At 36.0% G+C, this 23,457-nt stretch overlaps 1 protein-coding gene across 4 annotated transcripts in view; it reads left to right on the forward strand.

The window, feature by feature from the left end:
• Window positions 1–23,457, forward strand: part of LOC149801169 (uncharacterized) — a 104,233-nt gene that overhangs the window by 31,000 nt on the left and 49,776 nt on the right. For all 4 annotated transcript variants that reach the window (XM_089955194.1, XM_089955196.1, XM_089955195.1 and 1 more), the window contains exons 3-4: window positions 5,652–5,850; window positions 17,063–17,799. In XM_089955194.1, coding sequence (XP_089811320.1) covers window positions 5,652–5,850; window positions 17,063–17,799 — 936 coding nt within the window. The remainder of the gene's footprint in view (window positions 1–5,651; window positions 5,851–17,062; window positions 17,800–23,457) is intronic.

A 23,457-nucleotide genomic window follows, 5' to 3' on the forward strand; every position in this document is an offset into this window, starting at 1 on the left:
TCTTAAAATTAATAAAAATGACAGGCATGAATTAAGTAATGCATGGAACACACTTCGGATCTATTTCTGTTAGTATACATATGTACACTTTAATTCACCAATACATCCTGCTTCCAATTTTAAACTTCACTTGCATGAAAAACTTTAAATTTTCAATAATTAAAGAGACTTCTCTATAATAAAAAAATAGTATTACAAAAAGATAATTGTGATTTTTGTATGGATCAACCATTTACAAAAAGTAACATGAATTACTTTGTGAGAGGTATTCTTTAAAATTGTCTGTTAGCTGCTTTGTGAAGTAGGTGCAACAGAGCTATGGAACATTGTTTAGAAGGACAACAGAGCTATGGAACATTGTTTAGAAGGACAACAGAGCTATGGAACATTGTTTAGAAGGACAACAGAGCTATGGAACATTGTTTAGAAGGACAACAGAGCTATGGAACATTGTTTAGAAGGACAACAGAGCTATGGAACATTGTTTAGAAGGACAACAAGACATTGTCCTCATGCTGTCTAGATTGACATCTTACTCTTTATGACCATACAACTGCTGGGTTATGTTTAGACTTGACCTGTTGTAGATCTACCATGAACCTAAAGCCATGTTAAACATGTTGTTGTTGTTGTTGTTGTTGTAGGGTTTAACACCATTTTTCAGCACATGATTGGCTATACATGGCAACCAGTATTAATGGTGGAGGAAGAACCTGGGAAAACCCCAGAAAGAACCACCGACCCACGAGAAGCTACTGGCAAGCTTTCTCACATACCAACATAGGCTGAATCTGAGATGGCAGTGATCCATAACGGAGAGTGCTTTAGACCACTCGGCCACTCAGGGCCCCGTTAAACATGAAGAAAAACGCAAATTTGCTCATGTTGATTTAACATAAGTATTATCAAATTGATGGAGGAATATGTGGAACTAATTAGCGTGTGTGTGTGTGTGATTTGATCACCATGCATGTCATCAGATTCTCAAACACCATTGAAAGCTTGGTGTACTCACTAATGAGCAGGCTATACAAATCATATTTACCCAATGTACTGTGCAAATTGCCTTCATCAAGGAAGTGCAGATTCATAAACAGGCCTGAACCAGCTCTCTCAAAACATGTGCTTACATCTGCAAACAGTCTATGTTGTAACACATGTATTTATAACACATGTATCTGTAACACATGTATCTGTAACACATGTAACACATGTATCTGTAACACTTGTATCTGAATTTATTAGCAAACATTGATAAGTTTATTTTTTCTGCTGATAGCAATAACTTGGCCCCAAAACAAAACTTCCAGTTTGGGGTTCAATGTAATAAGGGACCAGAGCAAAATCAGATTAGGAGAAAAACAATATAATTGTAGATGAGTTAACAATGGATTAAACATTAAGCCTGGGATCAGTGAAAAACAAACATGATAAGAAGAAGAAGAAGAGCAATAATAATAATAACAATAATGAAAACAATAATAAAAATGATAAGAACAATAATGTTTGCTGCTGATCTTTTATAACAAGCGTGTGAAGGAAATTACCACTCATAAATGTCAGAAGTCATTGGAAAATTTGCTGTCATTAGTTAGAATTTAGAAGTTGTGAAATGGGTCATGTACTTGAATTTTCTATAGTTTCAAAATTAATTTGAAATAGATGTAATTTGAATTTGACATTCTCTCTTGTGTTTCCATATCATGACAAAGCTCAAACTGTAGCATTTCAAATAAGCAGTCTGACTCCCAGCCAATTTAAAGTAGTCTTACTGCCAGGAAATTCAATCAGTTGTTGTTGTTGTTGTGGGGTTTAACGCCATTTTTCAGCACGATAGGCTATACATGGCGGCCAGTATTAATGGTGGAGGAAGAACCCGGAAAACCCCGAAAAGAACCACCGACCCACGAGAAGCTACTGGCAAGCTTTCTCACATGCCCATATTGGCTGAATCTTAGACTCGAACCGCCGCAGACAGAGGTGAGATGGCAGTGATCCGTAACGAAGAGCGCTTTAGACCACTCGGCCACTCGGGGCCCCGAAATTCAATCAGTCTGACTGGATTAATAAACATGTTTAAATAATAATAATAATAATAATAATGAGGACTTTGTATAGCGCCTAATCTTTAGAAGCTCTAAGCGCTTTACAACATTAGACAACACCTATAAGATAAAAAAAACATATAATAATATTATTACAAAAACAAACACCATGAAATTAGAAGAAAAAAACATTAAAAAATAAAAAACATGCTGAGAATATTTCAGGTAGGAAACATTATTAGATCTTTAAGTTTGTTCTTGCAGTCGAAATAAGTGAGTTTTGAGAGCCCTGTTGAATGTGATCACTGTGTCATTGTGTCTAAGTCCAGTGGGCAATTCATTCCACATTGCTGGGCCTTGGTATGCAAAAGAATGCTGTCCATATGACTTTGTTTTCATAGTGGGAATAATGAGTATACGATTGTCAGAAGAGGAGTGTAAGTATCTTGCTGGTGTGTACACGTAGGTGAGATCGGATAGGTATGTTTGACTTGAGTCCAACAATGAAACATAGCACAGAGAACAAATTTTGTGTTTGATTCTGGATCAAATGGATAGCCAGTGTAGGGTTCAGAGCAGCGGGGAGGTGTGCTCTGATCGTGGTACTCTAAGTATGATCCGAGCAGCTGTGTTTTGAACTTTTTGAAGTTTCTGGAGTAGATATTGAGATGAACCAGACAGAATTGAGTTACAATAGTCCAGTCTTGAAAGTACTAATGAACACACAAGTGTTTTAGTAGCATCAACTGAAAGATATTTGCAAATTGAGCTGATGCGTCTCAGCTCAAGATATGCAGCCTTGCATATGTTCATGACATGTTGGTGCAATGTGAGAGTACTGTCCAGAGTAACACCTAGGTTTCGTACTGATTGTGTGAATTTAATGTTAGCATTGGTGATATTTATTGTTTGAGGTAAAGGATGTGAATGAGAAAGTTTTTGTGTTGTGATCAGAATGGCCTCAGTTTTATCATCATTCATCTGCAGCTTGTTACATGTCATCCATGATTTCACATCAGAAATGCACCTCTCTACACCTTGGATGGTAGCAAATAACACTTACGACAAATTCAAGATTGAACAACAAAATTCAGAATTCTTATTTTAGTTTTACACACATGCTGATGTAATTCAGATAACTTCAGTGAATATTCAGACAGCTATTGGACATCATTAAACCATTTTTGGCCAAAATTTAGAATACACAGTTCATAAGAGTAGCATATCTTGCAGCTACTTGGGCCCTTTTCAGACAAGAGATTTCTTTAACATTGTATAATCCTCAATTTCGGCCATTTACAACTGAACATTTTTTTGATTCCCAAAGCAACGTATTTTATCAAGGATTTTCTCTTAAACACCATCTCTGCCATTCAATACAGTTGTAACAGAATATTCATGCTCTTCATTCTGATCTCTGCCAATCAATAACAGAATCATCAGGGTCTTCAGTCTTGTCTCTGCCAACCAATAACAGAATCATCAGGATCTTCAGCCCCATTTCTGTCAGTCAATGCAATTTATGTGTTTGGCTCAGGTTTCTTAATAAATTATGTATTAATCAATCAAAACTGAACTAGTTCTAAATGCACAAATAGGATAAAGATACAAATCTCTTCAAAAAGATAAAAATAAAAACCTTGATTTGTGATCTAGGAAAAACTTAAATCCATATTACAAGTGCTTTAGAATCCCTCTTGACCTCATAGACAGGTGCCTTCAACTTTAGCAGAACATCATAGTCATCAGCGCTAGAGAAGGCCACACTAATTGTATCTTGCAACAATTAGACTTCACCTTTTTAAAGGAAATATCTTGTAAGGCATCACCACATAAACACAAATCCCAACACATATTGGACCACATTTGCTCTTGCCCCCATTATATAGACTGGGATAAATGATTGTTGTCAAGGGAATTGAATTAAGAGCCCTGAAAAGACATGCCATGACAGCTGATTCAAGCTGCCCTGGACAGGACTCAGACCCTTTTCCCAAAATTTGTGAGTTTAAGCTAATGACTAAGCCAGATGTCAAGGAAGTCATATAACAGCCATATACATTTAAAATTCCACATACAAAGTTTCATCAATGTATAACTGCTATATACAGCTTATTAAAATTCATCCACATGCAAAGTTTCATCGGTGTAAGGTTGAAACAAAGTTGAATTAGTCAGAATGTAATAACAATAAAGATTCAGAGGATGTTCCAAAAAAATAAATTGCTGAAATTACAAGTATTGCTCAGAGATGAAAATTAGGTTACATTGACCTAGTTTGCTAGTTTGGTATAATTGAGTTACTCTCCATGAGTATATGCAAAAGAGAGTGAAAGGATCAGCTTATAATACAAAAGTCATTCAAGTGTGAAAATTATTTCAGTGACCTAGTTTTTTTATGGCTGATTTAGTCTCACTGAAATGCATCCAGATACCAATTTCCATGATTGTTGATGAAATATGGTCCAAGATAATTGAGGGCATGTGAAATGGATAGCTGACAATATAAAAGTGACTCAGTCATGAAACTTAGGCTGTAGTGATCTACTTTTAGAAGTTTGAATTTTTCATTCTAAGATACATCTATGTTCAAATATTCTTGAGTGAGGTGAAATGAGGTCCAAGTATGTAAAGGGTTTAGTGGTGTATCAGTAAGTTTAGGGTTTCCCAACAGGGGATGAAAACATAAGTGGGTAAAATCCTTAAAAGTCTTATTAACAACCACACTGTCTTAAGAAATCACAGAACCTGTCAGAATACTATGGAGTGCCTTCAGTAGTCATTATAAGCCCTTTAGGGTTCAAAATGTCATGGGTATAATGAACAAATACCTGTAAAAGCACAAATCACTCAAAGTGTGCAAGTTATGTTAGAGTGACCTTGTTATGGTAGAGCCAAGTTACCACCTATACTCACTTATAAGCTGAGTCCAACTGCAAACTGCACAGACCCGGATCTGCCATCGCATAATGCACTGGCATTTCTGGGTCTGTGCAATTTGATAGGAGTAATCAGTAGAATAAAGAACATAGACCCAGATCTGCATCATGCTACAGCTGATCACGATCTATGTTGTTTGCAGGTTTATTCAACTTTTAAGTAAGTATATACGGTTCTTTCCTTGGTATGCACCTACATACAACTTTCGAAGGTTCATTGAATTGGGGTTCAGGATGTTGTGGGTGTAACAGATGCATGAAGAAACAAACAAGGGCATAAAATGGGAGAATATGATCCCATTGGATGTAAATATTTACATGTGCTGGAGGAGGGAAAGTAACAAAATTCTACTGTACCTCCTGCCTCAGAGCTGGAGGATTGAGTGACAGTCCCTTATTTCATATATGACATAACTTTACTCTTGAAAATAAATTAACTATCTCCCATGAGGTTTTTTCTTGAAGAAGCAAAAGTTGAAAAATCTTGAAAAAATTTCTTGCTGCTGGATATGTGTAAATGGACCAGGACCTTATTGACACAAGTAGAAAGCTGGATATTTGTAAATAGACCATATAGACTCTTAATAGTCCATACCAGGACCTTATTTACACAAGTAGAAAGCTGAAGAGGCCATAGGAGTCCTTAAACCCTCCATGTATATTTCAGACTGAAGAAGATCCAGAAGAGCTAGAAAAAGGACAAAGAGAAACACTAGACACAAAGAGAAAAGAGCCGAAGGTTTTAGAGGACAACAGTGGTCAGTCTGACAATGAAGACTCCGAGCCAGATGACTACAGGATCACCGAGGACCAACAGCGGGCCCTCCAGGAGCTGGAGAACCTGAAGAAGGAGATGGATTACCCAGGTATGGGTTTCTTCTTAAATTTTGATCGGATGGCTAAAGTCACGCTTTTCTTGAGATATGATCGGCCAACTTACTCTAATACTGATAAGACAAGAAATATCTGTGATTGGTGGATCATCTGGATACCATATACTCATTTAGTGACAGACTTTAAATACATGTCCCATAGGGGTCTGGAAAAAATTGTAAATCAGTCTGGAAAATATTTCAAACCAGACTGGAAAAAGTCTGCAATCTCTTTACTTACAACTGCTTGAACCTTGTTAATCAAGACAGTCATTGTTGTAACAATATGATGTTGTGGCTTTCTTTCAACAAAGTTGCCGGAGAAATTTGCTCACATGGTTAATTCTTTTGGTGCAGTTATTTGCCTGAATGATATTTTGTTTTTCTTTTAACATGTTTTTGGAACATCTGGAAATTTATGCCATTTGTTGTACTACAATATGCCTTTCAACAATTATTGAAAAGAAAAATGATGTAAACTTAATAAACATGGTGGTAAACAATTTATAAAAAAAGATTAAAAAATTCTTGACTGTTATTTTATTTTTAAAAATCCAAAAACACTCCTAAATGTCCAATTGTTTTTATAGTCTCTTTGTGTAAGTTGTATATCTCTTCCAGGAAGAACACAAAAGATATCCATTGCCTGTGTGTAATGGTTCCATATGAACATAAATACTCTCATTCAGATCCTTAAATGTGATTTTATAAATCTTTATTTGACAAGACATAATCCTCCAACTGATAATTCCTTACCATATATACCCATTTAACTGTTTGACCATCCCAAATATACTCATATATAAGTCACCTCCAACTTCCAACTGCATAGATCTGCCATAGCATAATACGCCTGCAGGTTAGGGTCCATGTTGTTTGTTCTTCTGATTACTCCTAATGAACTGCACAGACCCAGATCTGCCAGCACATTATGTGCTGACAGATCTGGATCTGCGCAGTTTGCAGTTGGACTCATAACCAAGTATATATGGTAATCACTAAATATAAACATAGACATTGATAAATTAGTGCATTTTGCAGTGGCAGATCAGGAACTGTGTATATGCAGTTAGACCAGACTTAAAAATGATTATATATTGTACCCATTTAACTGCTTACTGTATGTGACCATTTTAAAGGAAAATCCTTTCATAAAGAACATCTCCATATTTATCCAGGGGTAATACTTTTTGAGGAATATCATTTGTCAGTGGAACACATCAACATTGATATTCCAGCACAATACAAATAAAGATCTGAATCTGTTGGGTGTTTTATTGTTTTTGCTTGTGGATATTGATAGAGAGTATACAGTGTAAACTTGTGGATATTGATAGAGAGTATACAGTGTAAACTTGTGGATATTGATAGAGAGGATACAGTGTAAACATGGGAATATTGATAGAGAGTACACAGTGTAAACTTGTGGATATTGATAGAGAGTATACAGTGTAAACTTGTGGATATTGGTAGAGAGTATACAGTGTAAACTTGTGGATATTGATAGGGAGTATACAGTGTAAACTTCTGGATATTGATAGAAAGTATACAGTGTAAACTTCTGGATATTGATAGAAAGTATACAGTTCAAACTTCTGGAGATTGATAGAGAGTATACAGTGTAAACTTCTGAATATTGATGAGGGTATACAGTGTAAACTTCTTGATATTGATAGAGGGTATACAGTGTAAACTTCTGGGTATTGATGGAGAGTATACAGTGTAAACTTCTGGATATTGATAGAGGGTATACAGTGTATACTTGTGGAGATTGATAGAGTATACAGTGTAAACTTCTGGATATTGATAGAGAGTATAGAGTGTAAACTTATGAATATTGATAAAGGGTATACAGTGTAAACATGGGAATATTGATAGAGTATACAGTGTAAACTTGTGGATATTGATAGAGGGTATACAGTGTAAACTTGTGGATATTGATAGAGGGTATACAGCGTAAACTTCTGGAGATTGATAGAGGGCATACAGCATAAACTTCTGGGTATTGATAGAGGGTATACAGTGTAAACTTACGGATATTGATAGAGGGTATACAGTGTAAACGTCTGGAGATTGATAGAGAGTATACAGTGTAAACATCTGGAGATTGATAGAGAGTATACAGTGTAAACTTGTGGATATTGATAGAGGGCATACAGCGTAAACTTCTGGGTATTGATAGAGAGTATACAGTGTAAAATTATGGATATTGATAGAGGGTATACAGTGTAAACATCTGGAGATTGATAGAGAGTATACAGTGTAAACATCTGGAGATCGATAGAGGGTATACAGTGTAAACTTGTGGATATTGATAGAGGGCATACAGCATAAACATCTGGAGATTGATAGAGAGTATAAAGTGTTTAAACTTCTGGAGATTGATAGAGTATACAGTGTAAACTTGTGGATTTTGATAAAGGGTATACAGTGTAAACTTGTGGATATTGATAAAGGGTGTACAGTGTAAACTTCTGAATTTTTATAAAGGGTATACAGTGTAAACATGGGGATATTGATAGAGTATACAGTGTAAACTTGTGGATATTGATAGAGTATACAGTGTATATTTGTGGATATTGATAGAGGGTATACAGTGTATATTTGTGGATATTGATAAAGGGTATACAGTGTATACTGTGCTGATTGCCATGCAGTACTTTCAAGCCCCCATATACAATAAGATCCTATCTTATCTGGTCGCCTAGTGTTGACAGATATTTTGTTACTTTTGTTTGCCTTGAGTAAAGTTTGACTTTTAGGATTATTCTTTGTTGAGCCCAAACCCCTTGGCTGCCAATAGCAACTAATACTGACTTGATTAATGGCAGCCATTCCTGAACCCTGAAGTAAAGATGTCCAATTGAAAGAATTGACATCTTATTATTTGTTTGTATAATAATCCTACTTTACCAAGGGTATATGAACATTCCAAATAGTCATTAATCACCTTGACTATCTCAAAAGGAAGCTATTTAAAAGCTTTCCTTAGTTATTATCATGAAGCCTTTTATTCAGATTTCAATACAGGTGTATATCCATTTGAAAATTCATGTAGAATCTGTCACATGGCATAAATGGTAATGGTAAAATTGATGTGCTTAGCTTAGAGCAGACGACATATTGATCTGATTCTACCATCAAACCTACTATAGGTATTTTCATTGAGAGAATTTTATTTATTGAAGGTAGGTCTCTGATCCTTCATCTACCTTATTTCAAGACATTGCTCTGTACAATATACTGTTGATCTCTTTCTAGGATATTTTAGGACAGGACACACAACTAGTTTATTTTAGGACATTGCAGTACTGGACACACAGTCTACCTTATTTTAGGACATTGCAGTACTGGGCACACAGTCTGCCTATTCGTAGAATATTTCAGTATAGAATGCACAGTCTGCCTCACTTTTAGAAGAGTTCTGTATAGGTGTGTGTGATTAGGATTTTTAATATAGCTTTAACAATTTTTCAGTCATATCGCTACGATGTCTGCAGTGTGGCAGTGTATAGTGATGTCTAGCACTGGGGCATCATGCCGCAGACAATTAGCATGATGTCCCACCCAGTCACATTATCCTGACACCAGACTGACCAGTCCTAACACTAACCTATTAATGCTGAGCACTTAGTGAGGCAGCTGTTAGTACCATTTTTGTAAGTCTTCAGTATGACTCAGCCAGGGTTCAAATCCACGACCTTCCTGCTTCCAGGGTGGACACTCTAACCCCTAGGCCACCAAAGTGGTGTTCTGTACAGGTCACACAGTCTACCTTAGTTTAGGACATTTCAGTACGAGACACACAATATACCTTATTTTTAGATCAGTTCTGTATAGGACACACAGCGTACCTTTTGTTTAGGACATTTCAGTATAGTACACAGTCTGTCTTATTTTAGGACATTGCAGTATAGGACACAGTCTATCTTATTTTAGGACATTTCAGTATAGGACACAGTCTACCATATTTTAGGACATATCAATGTAGGATACACAGTCTACCATATTTTAGGACATTTCAATGTAGGATACACAGTCTACCTTATTTTTAGACATTTCAATACAGGACACACAGTCTTCCTTAACAAAGACATTTTAATACAGGACACTCAGTCTGCCTTAACATAGACATTTTAATACAAGACACACAGTCTACCTTATTTTTAGACATTTCAATACAGGACACACAGTCTACCTTAACATAGACTTTTCAATACAGGACACACAGTCTACCTTATTATAGGACATTTCAATACAGGACACACAGTCTACCGTAGCATAGACATTTCAATACAGGACACACAGTCTACCTTATTATAGGACATTTCAATACAGGACACACAGTCTACCTTAACATAAACATTTCAATACAGGACACTCAGTGTACCTTATTTTAGGACATTTCAATACTAGATACACCACTGACAAAGTTCCCCTGTGGCATGCAGGCTCTGCACCTTGCTGATGATGATGCTGTTAAATGGCTGAGCATGTACTGCACATGGTGATAATAATAATAGTACTAATAATAATATAATACTGGACACAGAGCATTTCAATACTTGGCACAGAACCTGCCTCATTTTTGGACATTACAATACATGACACATGGTCTTCCTTATTTTACTAGGACATTTCAGTATAGGACAAATACATTATTCATTAATACATCCTGAAAAGTAAACCTTGATCAGAGTGCATACCTTGACAATGTCCACTGACAGCAGAACACATTCTTTTTACCGTAATTGCATCATACAAAAGAGAAGTTTATTGATTTAACTTTATGATGACATACCACTGGAGAAAATCTTTTCAAGGGAATGTGGTTTATATAACAAAATGAATCTATGTTTTGATGATTTTTAGTTTTATGTTTTGATGATTTTTAGTTTTATGTTTTGATGACTTTTAGTTTTTACCTTTATCTTTTATATTACCGGTATATACCTTTTAAAGAATGATAACACCCTCACCTTTTATCTTTTATCATGCTGTTCTACATGCTTTCCGTTTATTTTAAGTGGTTATCTCCCTTACATTTTTTTGAAGGGGTTATCTTAAAAGAAATTGAAAGAAACCATCTTCTAAAAAAAAAATGGCAATTCTTTCTTTGTAGATTTATAGAACTTCAATCAGCACTATGTAGTCTGGATTGTTCTGACGTGCTGTTAAACCCTACACACACACACACACACACACACACACACACACACACAGACACACACACACACACACACACACACACACACACACACACACACAGACACACACACACACACACACACACACACACACACACATAGTTTCATGTATGCCAGTCAGGATGAGCATTTGATGGACATCACCCTTGCAACAGAGACTCCCAATCTAAAAGACCTTAACTGGATATCACCATGAAACATGAACTACCAATATAAGACCAGAACTAGACGACACCTATGAAACATGAACTACCAATATGAGACCAGAACTAGATGACACCTTTGAAACATGAACTACCAATATGAGACCAGAACTGGACAACACCATGAAACATGAACTACCAATCTGAGACCAGAACCAGATGACACCAATGAAACATGAACTACCAATATGAGACCAGAGCTAGATGACACCTATGAAACATTAACTACCAATCCAAGAGACCAGAACTGGACATCTACATCGAAACATGGACTTCCAATCCAAGAGACCAGAACTGGATATCAACATGGATATGTGGACTTCCAATCCAAGAGACCAGAACTGGATATCAACATGGATATGTGGACTTCCAATCCAAGAGACCAGAACTGGATATCAACATCGAAACATGGACTTCCAATCCAAGAGACCAGAACTGGATACCACCATGGAAACATGGACTACCAATCCAAGAGACCAGAACTGGATACCACCATGGAAACATGGACTACCAATCCAAGAGACCAGAACTGGATACCACCATGGAAACATGGACTAACAATCCAAGAGACCAGAACTGGATACCACCATGGAAACATGGACTACCAATCCAAGAGACCAGAACTGGATACCACCATGGAAACATGGACTAACAATCCAAGAGACCAGAACTGGATACCACCATGGAAACATGGACTACCAATCCAAGAGACCAGAACTGGATACCACCATGGAAACATGGACTACCAATCCAAGAGACCAGAACTGGATACCACCATGGAAACATGGACTACCAATCCAAGAGACCAGAACTGGATACCACCATGGAAACATGGACTGCCAATCCAAGAGACCAGAACTGGATACCACCATGGAAACATGGACTTCCAATCCAAGAGACCAGAACTGGATACCACCATGGAAACATGGACTACCAATCCAAGAGACCAGAACTGGATACCACCATGGAAACATGGACTTCCAATCCAAGAGACCAGAACTGGATACCACCATGGAAACATGGACTACCAATCCAAGAGACCAGAACTGGATACCACCATGGAAACATGGACTACCAATCCAAGAGACCAGAACTGGATACCACCATGGAAACATGGACTACCAATCCAAGAGACCAGATCTCAACATCACCTTTCAAATATGGACTCAATACAAATTTAGAAATTGGGTTACATGAATGTCAGTCTTCACTAGATGTAATCAAGACAAAGTTCAGACTTGATTTTGTAGTAAGTTATCATGATGCTGTCACCATGGCTTTTATATGTCCACTATAAGGTGGAATATATTATGTTATGATGTTGTCCATCTGTCTTTCCATTTTTTTCCCTAATTTGCTTGCACACAATAACTCGAATTATCCACCATCAACCATTACCATGTAGATTGTATTTCAGGCATTGATTTCTGGCCCAAAAGGTCAAATGTCAACATAACAGGGATTGAAAGAAGAAAAACTGATTTCAACAAAACTATTTAAGTTCTGTACCACATGCCTTGGATAAGCTTAACAGATGGCACGCATTGGAGACAAGGAAGACACCTACTGATTTTGGATTGAAATGTCAAAAGTTAAGGTCAGAGGGACTTAAAGAAGCAAAACTGTTTCCATAAAAATAACTTTTGTTCTGTGCCACAAGAACTGTGACCATGCTTTATGGATGGTTTGCATTTGAAACAGGAAAAGCACCTATAGATTTAGGGTCAGTGGGTCAAAAGTCAGTATCACAGACTGAAAGAAAAATGCTTTTCACAAAATATGTCATGTATGAGTATAGTGTACCATTCTGATAATTAAATAGGGTCACTGGGTCAAAGGTCAGTGTCACAGACTGAAAGAGTGTGTGTGTAAGTGTTTGTGATTTGGATTTTTAACGTAGCTTTAAAAAAATTCCAGTCATATCACTACGATGTCTGCAGTGTGACAGTTTATCGTGATGTTTAGCACTGGGGCATCATGCCGCAGACATGTAGCATGATGTCCCAACCAGTCACATTATCCTGACACCAGGCCGACCAGTCCTAACACTAACCTCTTAATGCTGAGTACCAAGTGAGGCAGCTGTTAGTACCATTTTTGTAAGTCTTTGGTATGACTCAGCTGGGGATCAAACCCACGACCTCCCACATCTGAGGCAGATGCTCTAACCACTAGGCCATTCGACTGAAAGAAAAATGCTGTCTGCAAATTAATATGACATACTAAGAGTATAGTGTGCCATTCTGATAATTAAATAGATACCAATCTATAGCATTATATTTGAACTGAGACCAGAAGTGAAAACATTTATTTTCCTCAAAATTTTGAAGATGGTACTGTTTCACAAGTGTAAGAGAAAACATAAATGGATTTTTCATTTTCTGTCAGAAGATAAACTGTGTTAATATGAAAGTGTTAACAAATGTGTATTTTTATTTTTTATCTAGTTGAAAGAAGTTTTGAACTTTGACATTTTTGCACTTATTGTTTTGCAGGATTCACAGATCATATGATAATTAGATGAAAATATAAATCCTCCTTGTTCCAAAAGGCATTACCCATACCTTCCCATCTTGAGTGACATGATTACATGATAAAAACCAAACATTTTCTTCGTAAACAAAGGGCCCTGGGTGGCTGAGTGATCTGTGACACTAGCCTTTACAGTTCATTGACGACTCACATCTGTCCATGTGGGTTCAAGTCTTGGTTCAGCCAGTGCAGGGACATATGGAAGCTTGCCAGTAGCTTCCTGTGGGTTAATACTTTTTCCAGCGGTTTTCTGGATTCTTTCTCCACCAGATATACTGGCCACCATGTATCATGTGCTGAAAAATGGTGATAAACTCACAAAACAAAAACAAAAACAAACAAATCCTTGTAAAAATAAGCTAAGTGCCATGAGTAATACAGCCAGTGTTCATGTACAAGGAAAAGTCTAACAGGAATGGGGGTTGGGGATCAGCAACCACATTAATAATAATAATAATAATAATAATAATGATAGTAATAATAATATTAATAATAATAATAATATCAACCTTATTTAAAAGAGGGTGAAATAATTCTTTGCATGGAACTATTTTATTTGCATATTTACATAAAGAGTACATAGGTGCAGACAATATATGCTTAAGATGGTAAATCAAAAGGATGTAAGACCAGGTCAAACTAGAATCAACAATTCCTCCATCCATATAAATGTTAATAAGGGTCAGGCCATGCTAAATTGTACATGCACTTTATGTCATTGTTTTCCATTTTCACTAGTAGAAGATAAAGAAACTATGGCATAGCTGTCTTCAATACTGTATGACAGTCTTCAGCTTTGAACACTTATTGGCAAATTAGCTTTGAATATTCTTCAGCAAATTTAGCTTTGAATGCTTATTAACATATTTAACTTTGAATATTCATTAGCATATTTAACTTTGAATATTCATTAGCATATTTAACTTTGAATATTCATTAGCAAACAGAAAATAAGGACTGAAAAACATCAATCACTTTTTAACAATGAAAAACAGTTTGCCCTGAAATTGTTAGAACTAATGTCAAGGTATTATAATTTGGCATATTTTATATGGACAGAACTAATGTCAAGGTATTATATTTTGGCATATTTTATATTTTGGCATATTTTATAAATTGATATATTTTATGTGGACAGAACTAATGTGAAGGTATTATATTTTGGCATATTATATGTGGACAGAACTAATGTGAAGGTATTTTGCATATTGTATTTGGACAGAACTAATGTCAGGGTATTATATTTTGGCATATTTTATGTGGACAAAATTTAGACATTTTATGGCATATCTAACTTTATTGCTGTCTATAATACATATTTCAACTACAAACTTCATAGACCCACATCTGCCATTGCATAATGTTCTTTGAGATCTGGGTCTGTCCAGTTTGTTATTAACAGTCAAACCTGTTTACAGTAGCCACCCAAGGGAAATGGTGAAAGTGAGCATTATAGACAGGTGACCTCAGAAGGCAGGTTCATCTATCAAACTTTGTTCATGAGAAATGCATGTACTAGGCGGGATTATGATTTATTAATAGCTGTACTATTATTATTCTTTTGCATGTCATAATTAGCAGTAGTAGCATGACATCAATTGACATGTACCAAGCATTGACAAGCTATCAGTTGACATGTTCCAAGCCTTGACATGCCATCAATTTACATGTAACAAGTCTTGACATGCCATCAATTTACATGTACCATGCCTTGACATGCCATCAATTGACATGTACCAGGCCTTGACATGCCATCAATTGACATGTACCAAGCCTTGACATGTCATCAATTGACATGTGCCAAGCCTTGACATGCCATCAATTTACATGTACCAAGCCTTGACATGCCATCATTTGACTGTGCCAAACCTTGACATGCCATCAATTGACATGTACCAAGCCTTGACATACCATCAATTGACATGTACCAAGCCTTGACATGCCATCAGTTAACATGTACCAAGCCTTGACATGCCATCAATTTACATGTACCAAGCCTTGACATGCCATCAGTTGACATGCACCAAGCCTTGACATGCCATCAATTTACACTACCAAGCCTTGACATGCCATCAATTTACACTACCAAGTCTTGACATGCCATCAATTTACATTTACCAAGCCTTGCATATCAAACATAAGAAGTTGAACTTGCATACTTGGAGCAGTCACTGCTGATACACTCCAGTGACCATGGAAGGCAGTGTGAGACCATTGCTTGGTTAAGAAACACGTGGCCACTCTTTGTGGAAGAGTGAGATCATTGATTACATGACATTTATATTGACTATTTGCCTGGGGGAAATTAGAATGGACTTGTGAGCAGGTGCCAACTGAACTCAAGTGACCTTTAGGACAGGTTTGACTGTACTTGAAAATAAACAAAATAGACCCTGATTTTCTTGCACATAATTATGTAACAGCAGATCAGGGTCTATGTTGTTTGCAGTTGAAGACAACTTATATGCAATTATATACAGTAATTATACTTTTTCCCTTTGGAATCTTAAACCTGACATTACATTTTGTGTTTAGATTGTTTCATGACTGTATGGCCTTACGTCTGCTACATATACAGTGTATTCTTTAAATATCCTGAGAACCACTACTGTATAGCAGAAATTTTGAGAAGCGGAGACATTTGAATGACTTTGATGTCTCTAATAGAGTTAATGAAAATAAATCCAGTCTTGTTTGCCACTTTAAATATGATAACTTCTTTGAAGTCATATTCACTATAACTTAACTTGCCAAATTTAAATTCCCTTTTTGGAACAAAATTTCCAAAGTTGATGTCTGAGAAAAATACCTGCTATAAAATATCCAGGTCTTCACATGACTCTAAGTTTTACTTTAGCAGATAGGCAGAGGATGAGTTTCAGATGAATGCCCAGTTTCCACTGAAATAGTTTTTAAAAAATTATACAGAAAAATAAAATTGGTCTGTTCAGGCAATGCGAACTACCCTTTCTGAAATCAAACCCTGTTGAAATAATTTGCCCATGTATTTTTACATCTGGAATCAGAGGTTCCCATTGAAATCTTATTTCTGGTTAAATGCATTTTGAAGGAATGCTCAATGGACCTATAACATTGTTTTCATTAAAAACAAAATTTGTTATAACTAGGAAAATAAATTCATAGAATATGCAGTCATTTAAACTTAAGTTATTTTTGGCTTGATATCTAAAATTTGCTATGTCTGACAATTTCATAAATCTGAGTTTATTATAAGCATGTAAAATTGTACTTTTCTATCTATAGATGAAGATCCTCCAGAGTATAATGTCAAAGAAAGACTGAAGGAATTGAATCAGGAACTTGCAAATGACCCCACACCCGTTGAAAATAACAGAGAACCCAAAGTACTGTTCAAAGATAATTTAGTTGATCTTGTTGCCCCACCCCCTGAGTATAGTGACGACGAGTCAAAAAGCAAATCTCCAGATAATTTTCAACCAAACATGGAAGACAAGGAGAATACAGGTAAAAAATCTGAGAAAAATAAGAGTGAAAAATCTAGTTCTAATCATGTCCTCATAGAACGAAGTGGTACGTTTGAACTTGTAAATGCAGATGATGTTACAGCACAGGACATGGGCCTGCCAACTGCCAGTGGTGAAAAGGCTAAGAAAAACTCTAAAAATAAGAATCAAAAAGAGCCTAGACCGCCCAGCAAGCCAAGGCCGGCAACAGCTTCAGAATCATCTAGGAGAAATGTACGCTCTCAAACATCCAAACAACGACCACTTTCAGCTCAGTCCGAATACAGTTCCCCATATGGTTTAACCCCTGAACAAAAACAGTTGGCCAAGCAGAGGGCAGAGGCCCTAGAAAAGAAGAAAAAGGAAGATGAGAAAAAGAAAAAGGAAGAGGAAGAAGAGAAACAAAGGGAAAGCATGGAAGCCTTTCAATATTGGTTACAGAAGAAGAAGGAACAAGAGAAGAAGAAAAATGAAGAGGGTGAAAAAAATCAGAAAGCGAATACAAAGGAAGACAAGGTAACCAGATGTTGAAAACATTTGTTGTAACTTAATCTTGTTTTTGTTCTTGTTGTTTTTGCTTGTTTTGTTTTGTTGTTTAGTTGATGTGGTTCTAAGTAATAATGCTTTAGCAAGGTACGAATTGGAAGGATGCCTCTTCCTTTAGGCCTTTGTACATCCCTTTTTATTATTTCTTACATTTTTGTACCCATCAAATAATGTTGCAGGATATTGTAGTTTACTAAGATCGTTTTGGGCTGGTGAGTAGGTTCCCTTTTGGGTTTTTGAATGATAACACAGTACATGTGCTCCCTTCTGCACAAGATAGAGCCATACTGATTTTGGATTTCAAGATCAAGGTTGCAAAGGTTACTAAACAGTGCACTTAATGATTCTTACTAAATAAGTTAGGCTGTATATCTTAATTTCAATCACGTCTCCGACAAATATACCTATGTAATTGGTAACATATCAGGGTACGAAAAGTTTTAGGCCAGAACAAATCCCAGATGGCAGAAGATTGACCTTGGCAAACGTTTGGAACTATATAAACCTATACCTTTTCAGTAACAAATTTGTCATGCTAACAACATAGCTCCTGTTCCCATTAGTTGTTTATTATGAGTTATGGCTGGGCACATTGGTCCAGTTCTTCATCCCCAAGTCCATATGGGGATGTATTGGATAGACCTTGAGTTAATATTTTTCCCAACATTCCATGACATATACTGAGTTGTGGCCCATGACTGGTTTCTCCTCATAACTTTATAATGCTCTCTTGGATTTCAACCTAAGGTGGCATGTAGTTTGATAAGACCATGAATGAATTTCATTTTAAATGATCTACATTTTCATTTAGAACAGGTATTACCCCATATTGTCCTTGTTTTGGTTTCCACAACATAACTTTACCAAGGGTCTCTTTGATTTCAACAAAACTTATAATGATAAGACCTTGAATAAATTTAGTTTCTAGCATTCCATGTCATTGGAAGAGTTATGGCTCCTGAATACCAACTTTTCCATTCTGTTTAAGGCCATGTCAATCAAACTTGATTCAGTTGAGTCCTTTGCAATGCATACTGCATTGTATGAAATTTTGTGTTCACTTTTTCTGCAAATATACAAACATTTATTAAATGTAAAAAAATGAATTCTAATTATCTTTAGCATCTAAAATCTGAATATAGAGAAAAAAGTTCTCTGTTCAAATTTTTAGGGGACAGAAAGTAATTGTAATCTTATCAATTTATGAAAAGTTAGTGTATGAAAAATTACATTACCATATCTATATTTTCATTTTTTGCTGATTGGCCTAATGTCATTGGTAACCTGCTGAAGAATGTTTACTGTGCATTGTATTATGTGTGTGATATATCAAATTTCATCTCTTAATAAATATATGTATGAAAAGACTAAAATATAATTAATTCATATATTTTCAGTGTCAGCTAACAAATGAGGTTAGGGCATATGAGTTCTTTATGTAAATATTTATCTTGCTTCTGCAAATCTACCTGTCTTCAACCCATAGTCACTGCTTGCAACTATAGACAGCAAAGACAATGCACTTTACAACAGCAGATTTATAACAATGCTCACTGAAATTGCATAGTGATACAGTATTGCTATTTAAATTACTGGCCTTTGTGTTTTCAACTTTTTGAGCAAGAATCTCAACCACAGTCTAAAAACTTGAATGTCAAAAACTGCAATTAAAATATAGTAAGAATCACACATTCAAATTTTTCTTATATTCCTTTATTAGACTGTACAGTTTTAATTGTAGAAGTACAGTCTAATTATCATACATCATTTTCGGGTTCTCAGCTTGGCTTTGAATTTTATGCTTTCATGGTGTCAAGAATTTGTAGGTGAATCTGATTTTTAAGACAGAGTTATCTAAGAAAAATGTCTAGACTGCTTTTTAGATTGGAATGCAGAACTTAACCCTCCTCCTATGCAGCTGACTGTGTCATGCGGAAAATGAATTTTAGGTTTTTAATACAAATTGGCAGAAATTTGAAACAGGGGTAGAACTTTGGTAAAGATTTCATTTGTTTAGAGAAATCTGCCCTGAAGCAGGCATGGAGGGAAAATTTATCTGGAAAGTGGAGTGGCAAATTCTTTGTGTAAAACAATTCAGAATACAATCAAAATCTTGAACTTTCTACTCAGTTTGTTCCTTAAAGAAATATATTTTTCAGAAAACAGAGAAATATGATTTTGCCAGAAACAAGCAAAACTAAATTCTGTATAGTTAGACGAGTGTGTGCAATGGCAGTAATTCTAACTCTGCTGTGTGTCTTTTAAGTTTTCATATTTTATTTCTGCTCTTTCATTATATAATAACTATTTGTGGTTGTTAAAACTTTAAAAGCACTTTTCTACAGTTAATTAGTGAATTGTTGAAAATCACCTATCAGTTGGTGCTACTATATCTTGAGATTTTGTTTCCACAGAGTCTAAGGCGTGTCCTACAGTTTACTCTTAATAAGCAAATAGCCAAGTTGTCTAAATCATTTACAAATCACTACCATCTCACCTCTGTCCGTGTGGATTTGAGTCTCAGGCTCAGCCTACGTGGGTGCATGAGAAAGCTAACCACTAGTTTTCCATGGGTCATTAGTTCTTCCCAGGGTTTTCCTGAATCTTCCTCCACCAGTTGGGGCCCCGAGTGGCCGAGTGGTCTAAAGCGCTCTCCGTTACGGATCACTGCCATCTCACCTCTGTCTGCTTGGGTTCGAGTCTTGGATTCAGCCAATGTTGGTATGTGAGAAAGCTTGCCAGTAGCTTCTCTTGGGTCGGTGGTTCTTTCCAGGGTTTTCCCAGGTTCTTCCTCCACCATTAATACTGGCTGCCCTGTATAGCCTATCGTGTGCTGAAAAATGGCATTAAACCCAACAACAACAACAACAACAATCCTCCACCAATTAAATTGGCCTCTATATATAGCCTATCTTGGGCTGAAAAATGGCATTAAGTCCACAACAATAACAACAACAACATCAACCAACTTATTATAAAAATATGAAAAAATCTACCATATATGCTTGTTATAAGTTGAGTTTACTGCACAGAACCAGATCTGCCAATGCATAATGTGTTGGCAGATCTGGGTCTGTGCAGTTTGCTAGGACTAATCAGTAGAATAAACAACACAGACACTGATTTGCTGGTGTATTATGTGATGGCAGATCAGGTTCTATATTGTTTATAGTTGTACTTAACTTGTAAGTGGATTTATACAGTATGTTACAGTTATGTCACCTCTGCATCAGACTTGAAATCACAAGACATTTTCTTCAATCTACTTTTGTTGCTCTATAAACAAATCTGTAACTTTAAGAAAAAGTGAGTTTTGTAACTTGTAATGGATGGTTTTACATACGACAGTAGATACAATACAGAGCCAGACAATAACAGTTTATGATTTTCTTAAAATCGCTTATAATAAATTCAATTGCCTGATATTTAAATAAGCCTGACAAAGAAAAAATAGCATGTGCCATGAGATTAATTCAGTCAATGTCCTATGCATTTTTATGTCACACTCAAAAGTGTATTTTATTTGAAGTACTTAGTAAAATTGATCATACAGTTCCAATGTATGGGATAAAACATTAGAGCTAAATTCAGATGTTTTTGCAAATCAAAGTGTCCCAAATATCATTCTCCATCCATTCCTGCTAGATGCTATTAAATAGGAAATGAGCATATGATGTGTTGTAACATATGCAGTTAATAGAATAGGATGAAATTTTAGCAGGATGCATTCTGTTGAACCTGATTAATTTGCCCTTGTAGTTGGCTGTTACCCAGGTGAATGATCTCGGGTCCACTTGGGCCTCTTGTTCATGGTCTCAAGATCCCATCTTGAAGAAAATGGTTGAAAGACTAAAAAAAATTTAATTGACATATATCTATGTAATACCAGCATATGAATGAACTTTGAATTCCAGCCAAAAATATTGAAACTCTTCCCAGTTCACTTCATTCCAACCAAAAGCATTGGGAGTCTATTTTCCAGGTCAATACAATCCAATCAAAAGCATTGGGATTCTCACTTGCCAGTTACTTCAATCCAACCAAAAGCATTGAAACTCTTGCCAGTTCACTTCAATCCAACTGAAAGCATTGGGACTATCTCTTGCCAGCTCATTTCAATCCAACCATAAGTATTGGGATTCTCTCTTGCTAGATCACTTTAATCACTTTAATACAATAAATTCCTTTGTATGAGGGCCTCAAGGTAGATTAGTTTTTAGCTAATTGTGTTACCCTCTTTAAATAAGGTCATTATTATTATATTATTATTATCCAACCAAAAGCACCGGGACTCTCTTTCCAGTTCACTTTTAGGACTTTCTCTTGCCAGTTCACTTCAAACTATCATAATTTACCATATATACTGAAGTGTTGCACCTTTCTACAAATGCAGATACCACCATTACTTGCTCTTTTACTTAATTAGTTGATGATTTAATTGCTTTTAAGATTTTATTTCTGAGGGACTTAACTGCAGGCTTTATTGCTGTATGTTTTGTCTATTCTTCAAACTTGTAATTTTCTCAAGATTAAAGAAGGCTTGAAAAACAAAAAAATATGATTTAACCTAAACACCAAATAAACCTTTAATAAACTTTTAACAACAAAAACATGTTCCATTCATGACTCGACTTTTCAGTTTATAAAACAATGTTCCCATTATTATCCATTCCGACTCTGTCTCTTAGATGGGTCCCTTAAGGGAAGACTGCCCCAAGAGCAAATATATGTTGGTTATGTACAGTTGTCTTTGCATGCCCATTATGTATGCACATGGTTATAGGGTGGGGGTCTCAGTAGTTTTCATGCTGTGATCCAGCTAATGGTTAGGATAAACTCTAGGGCCATCATCAGTTGCATGTATAAATGTTTCCTTTATACAGTAAAACCTGCCTTAAAAGACCACTACTGTGAGAGACCACCTGTCTTGGAAGACAAAAATCTCAATGCATGGATTTATTCATTATATAGTGTTATGACCTGTCATGAGAGACTACCTGTCTTGAGAGACCACAATTATTTGGCAGAAGGGGTGGTCTTTCAAGACAGGTTCTACTGTATCGAGTAAGTGTTTACAAGGTTACAGGGTAGGGATCTCAGTAGTTTTCAGGTTATGACCCTGCAGCTAGGTTTTGAGGATGGGGAGTGATGGGGATGGGGTGTGATGGGGATGGGGAGTGATGGGGATGGGGTATGTCATACACCCTGGGTCAGTTGCATGTGTAAATATATCTTTTCATACCCAGTAAAAAAAAGTAATGTATCTTAATATCCCCATGCCATATTCATCCTTTGTAATATATGGGGGTTTTTTCTCATGACAGAGAGAATTTTTTCTTCAAGCAATGCATTTATAATTGTGTTATCTTTAAGACATTTCCTTCTCTCTTCATTAATGAAAGTACTAAGTTATGAAAATCCTTATAGCAAATGTTATTATCCTTTATTTATTTTTTTGTGTGAATAAAAGCAGGTGACATAGTATCCACTTTTCTGTCTGACCATTGATTCATAATTATTGTATGTTTTCCCTCACACTTTCCCTTCCACTTTATAACTTTGAAACCTTTGATATTAAGAGGTGCAGCTTTGTATACATCACACTAGAAGTTTTGTCATATACTACAT

This window comes from Sinohyriopsis cumingii, chromosome 4 (genome assembly GCF_028554795.1).
Source record: "Sinohyriopsis cumingii isolate HCF-2022 chromosome 4, ASM2855479v2, whole genome shotgun sequence".
NCBI lineage: Eukaryota > Metazoa > Mollusca > Bivalvia > Unionida > Unionidae > Sinohyriopsis > Sinohyriopsis cumingii.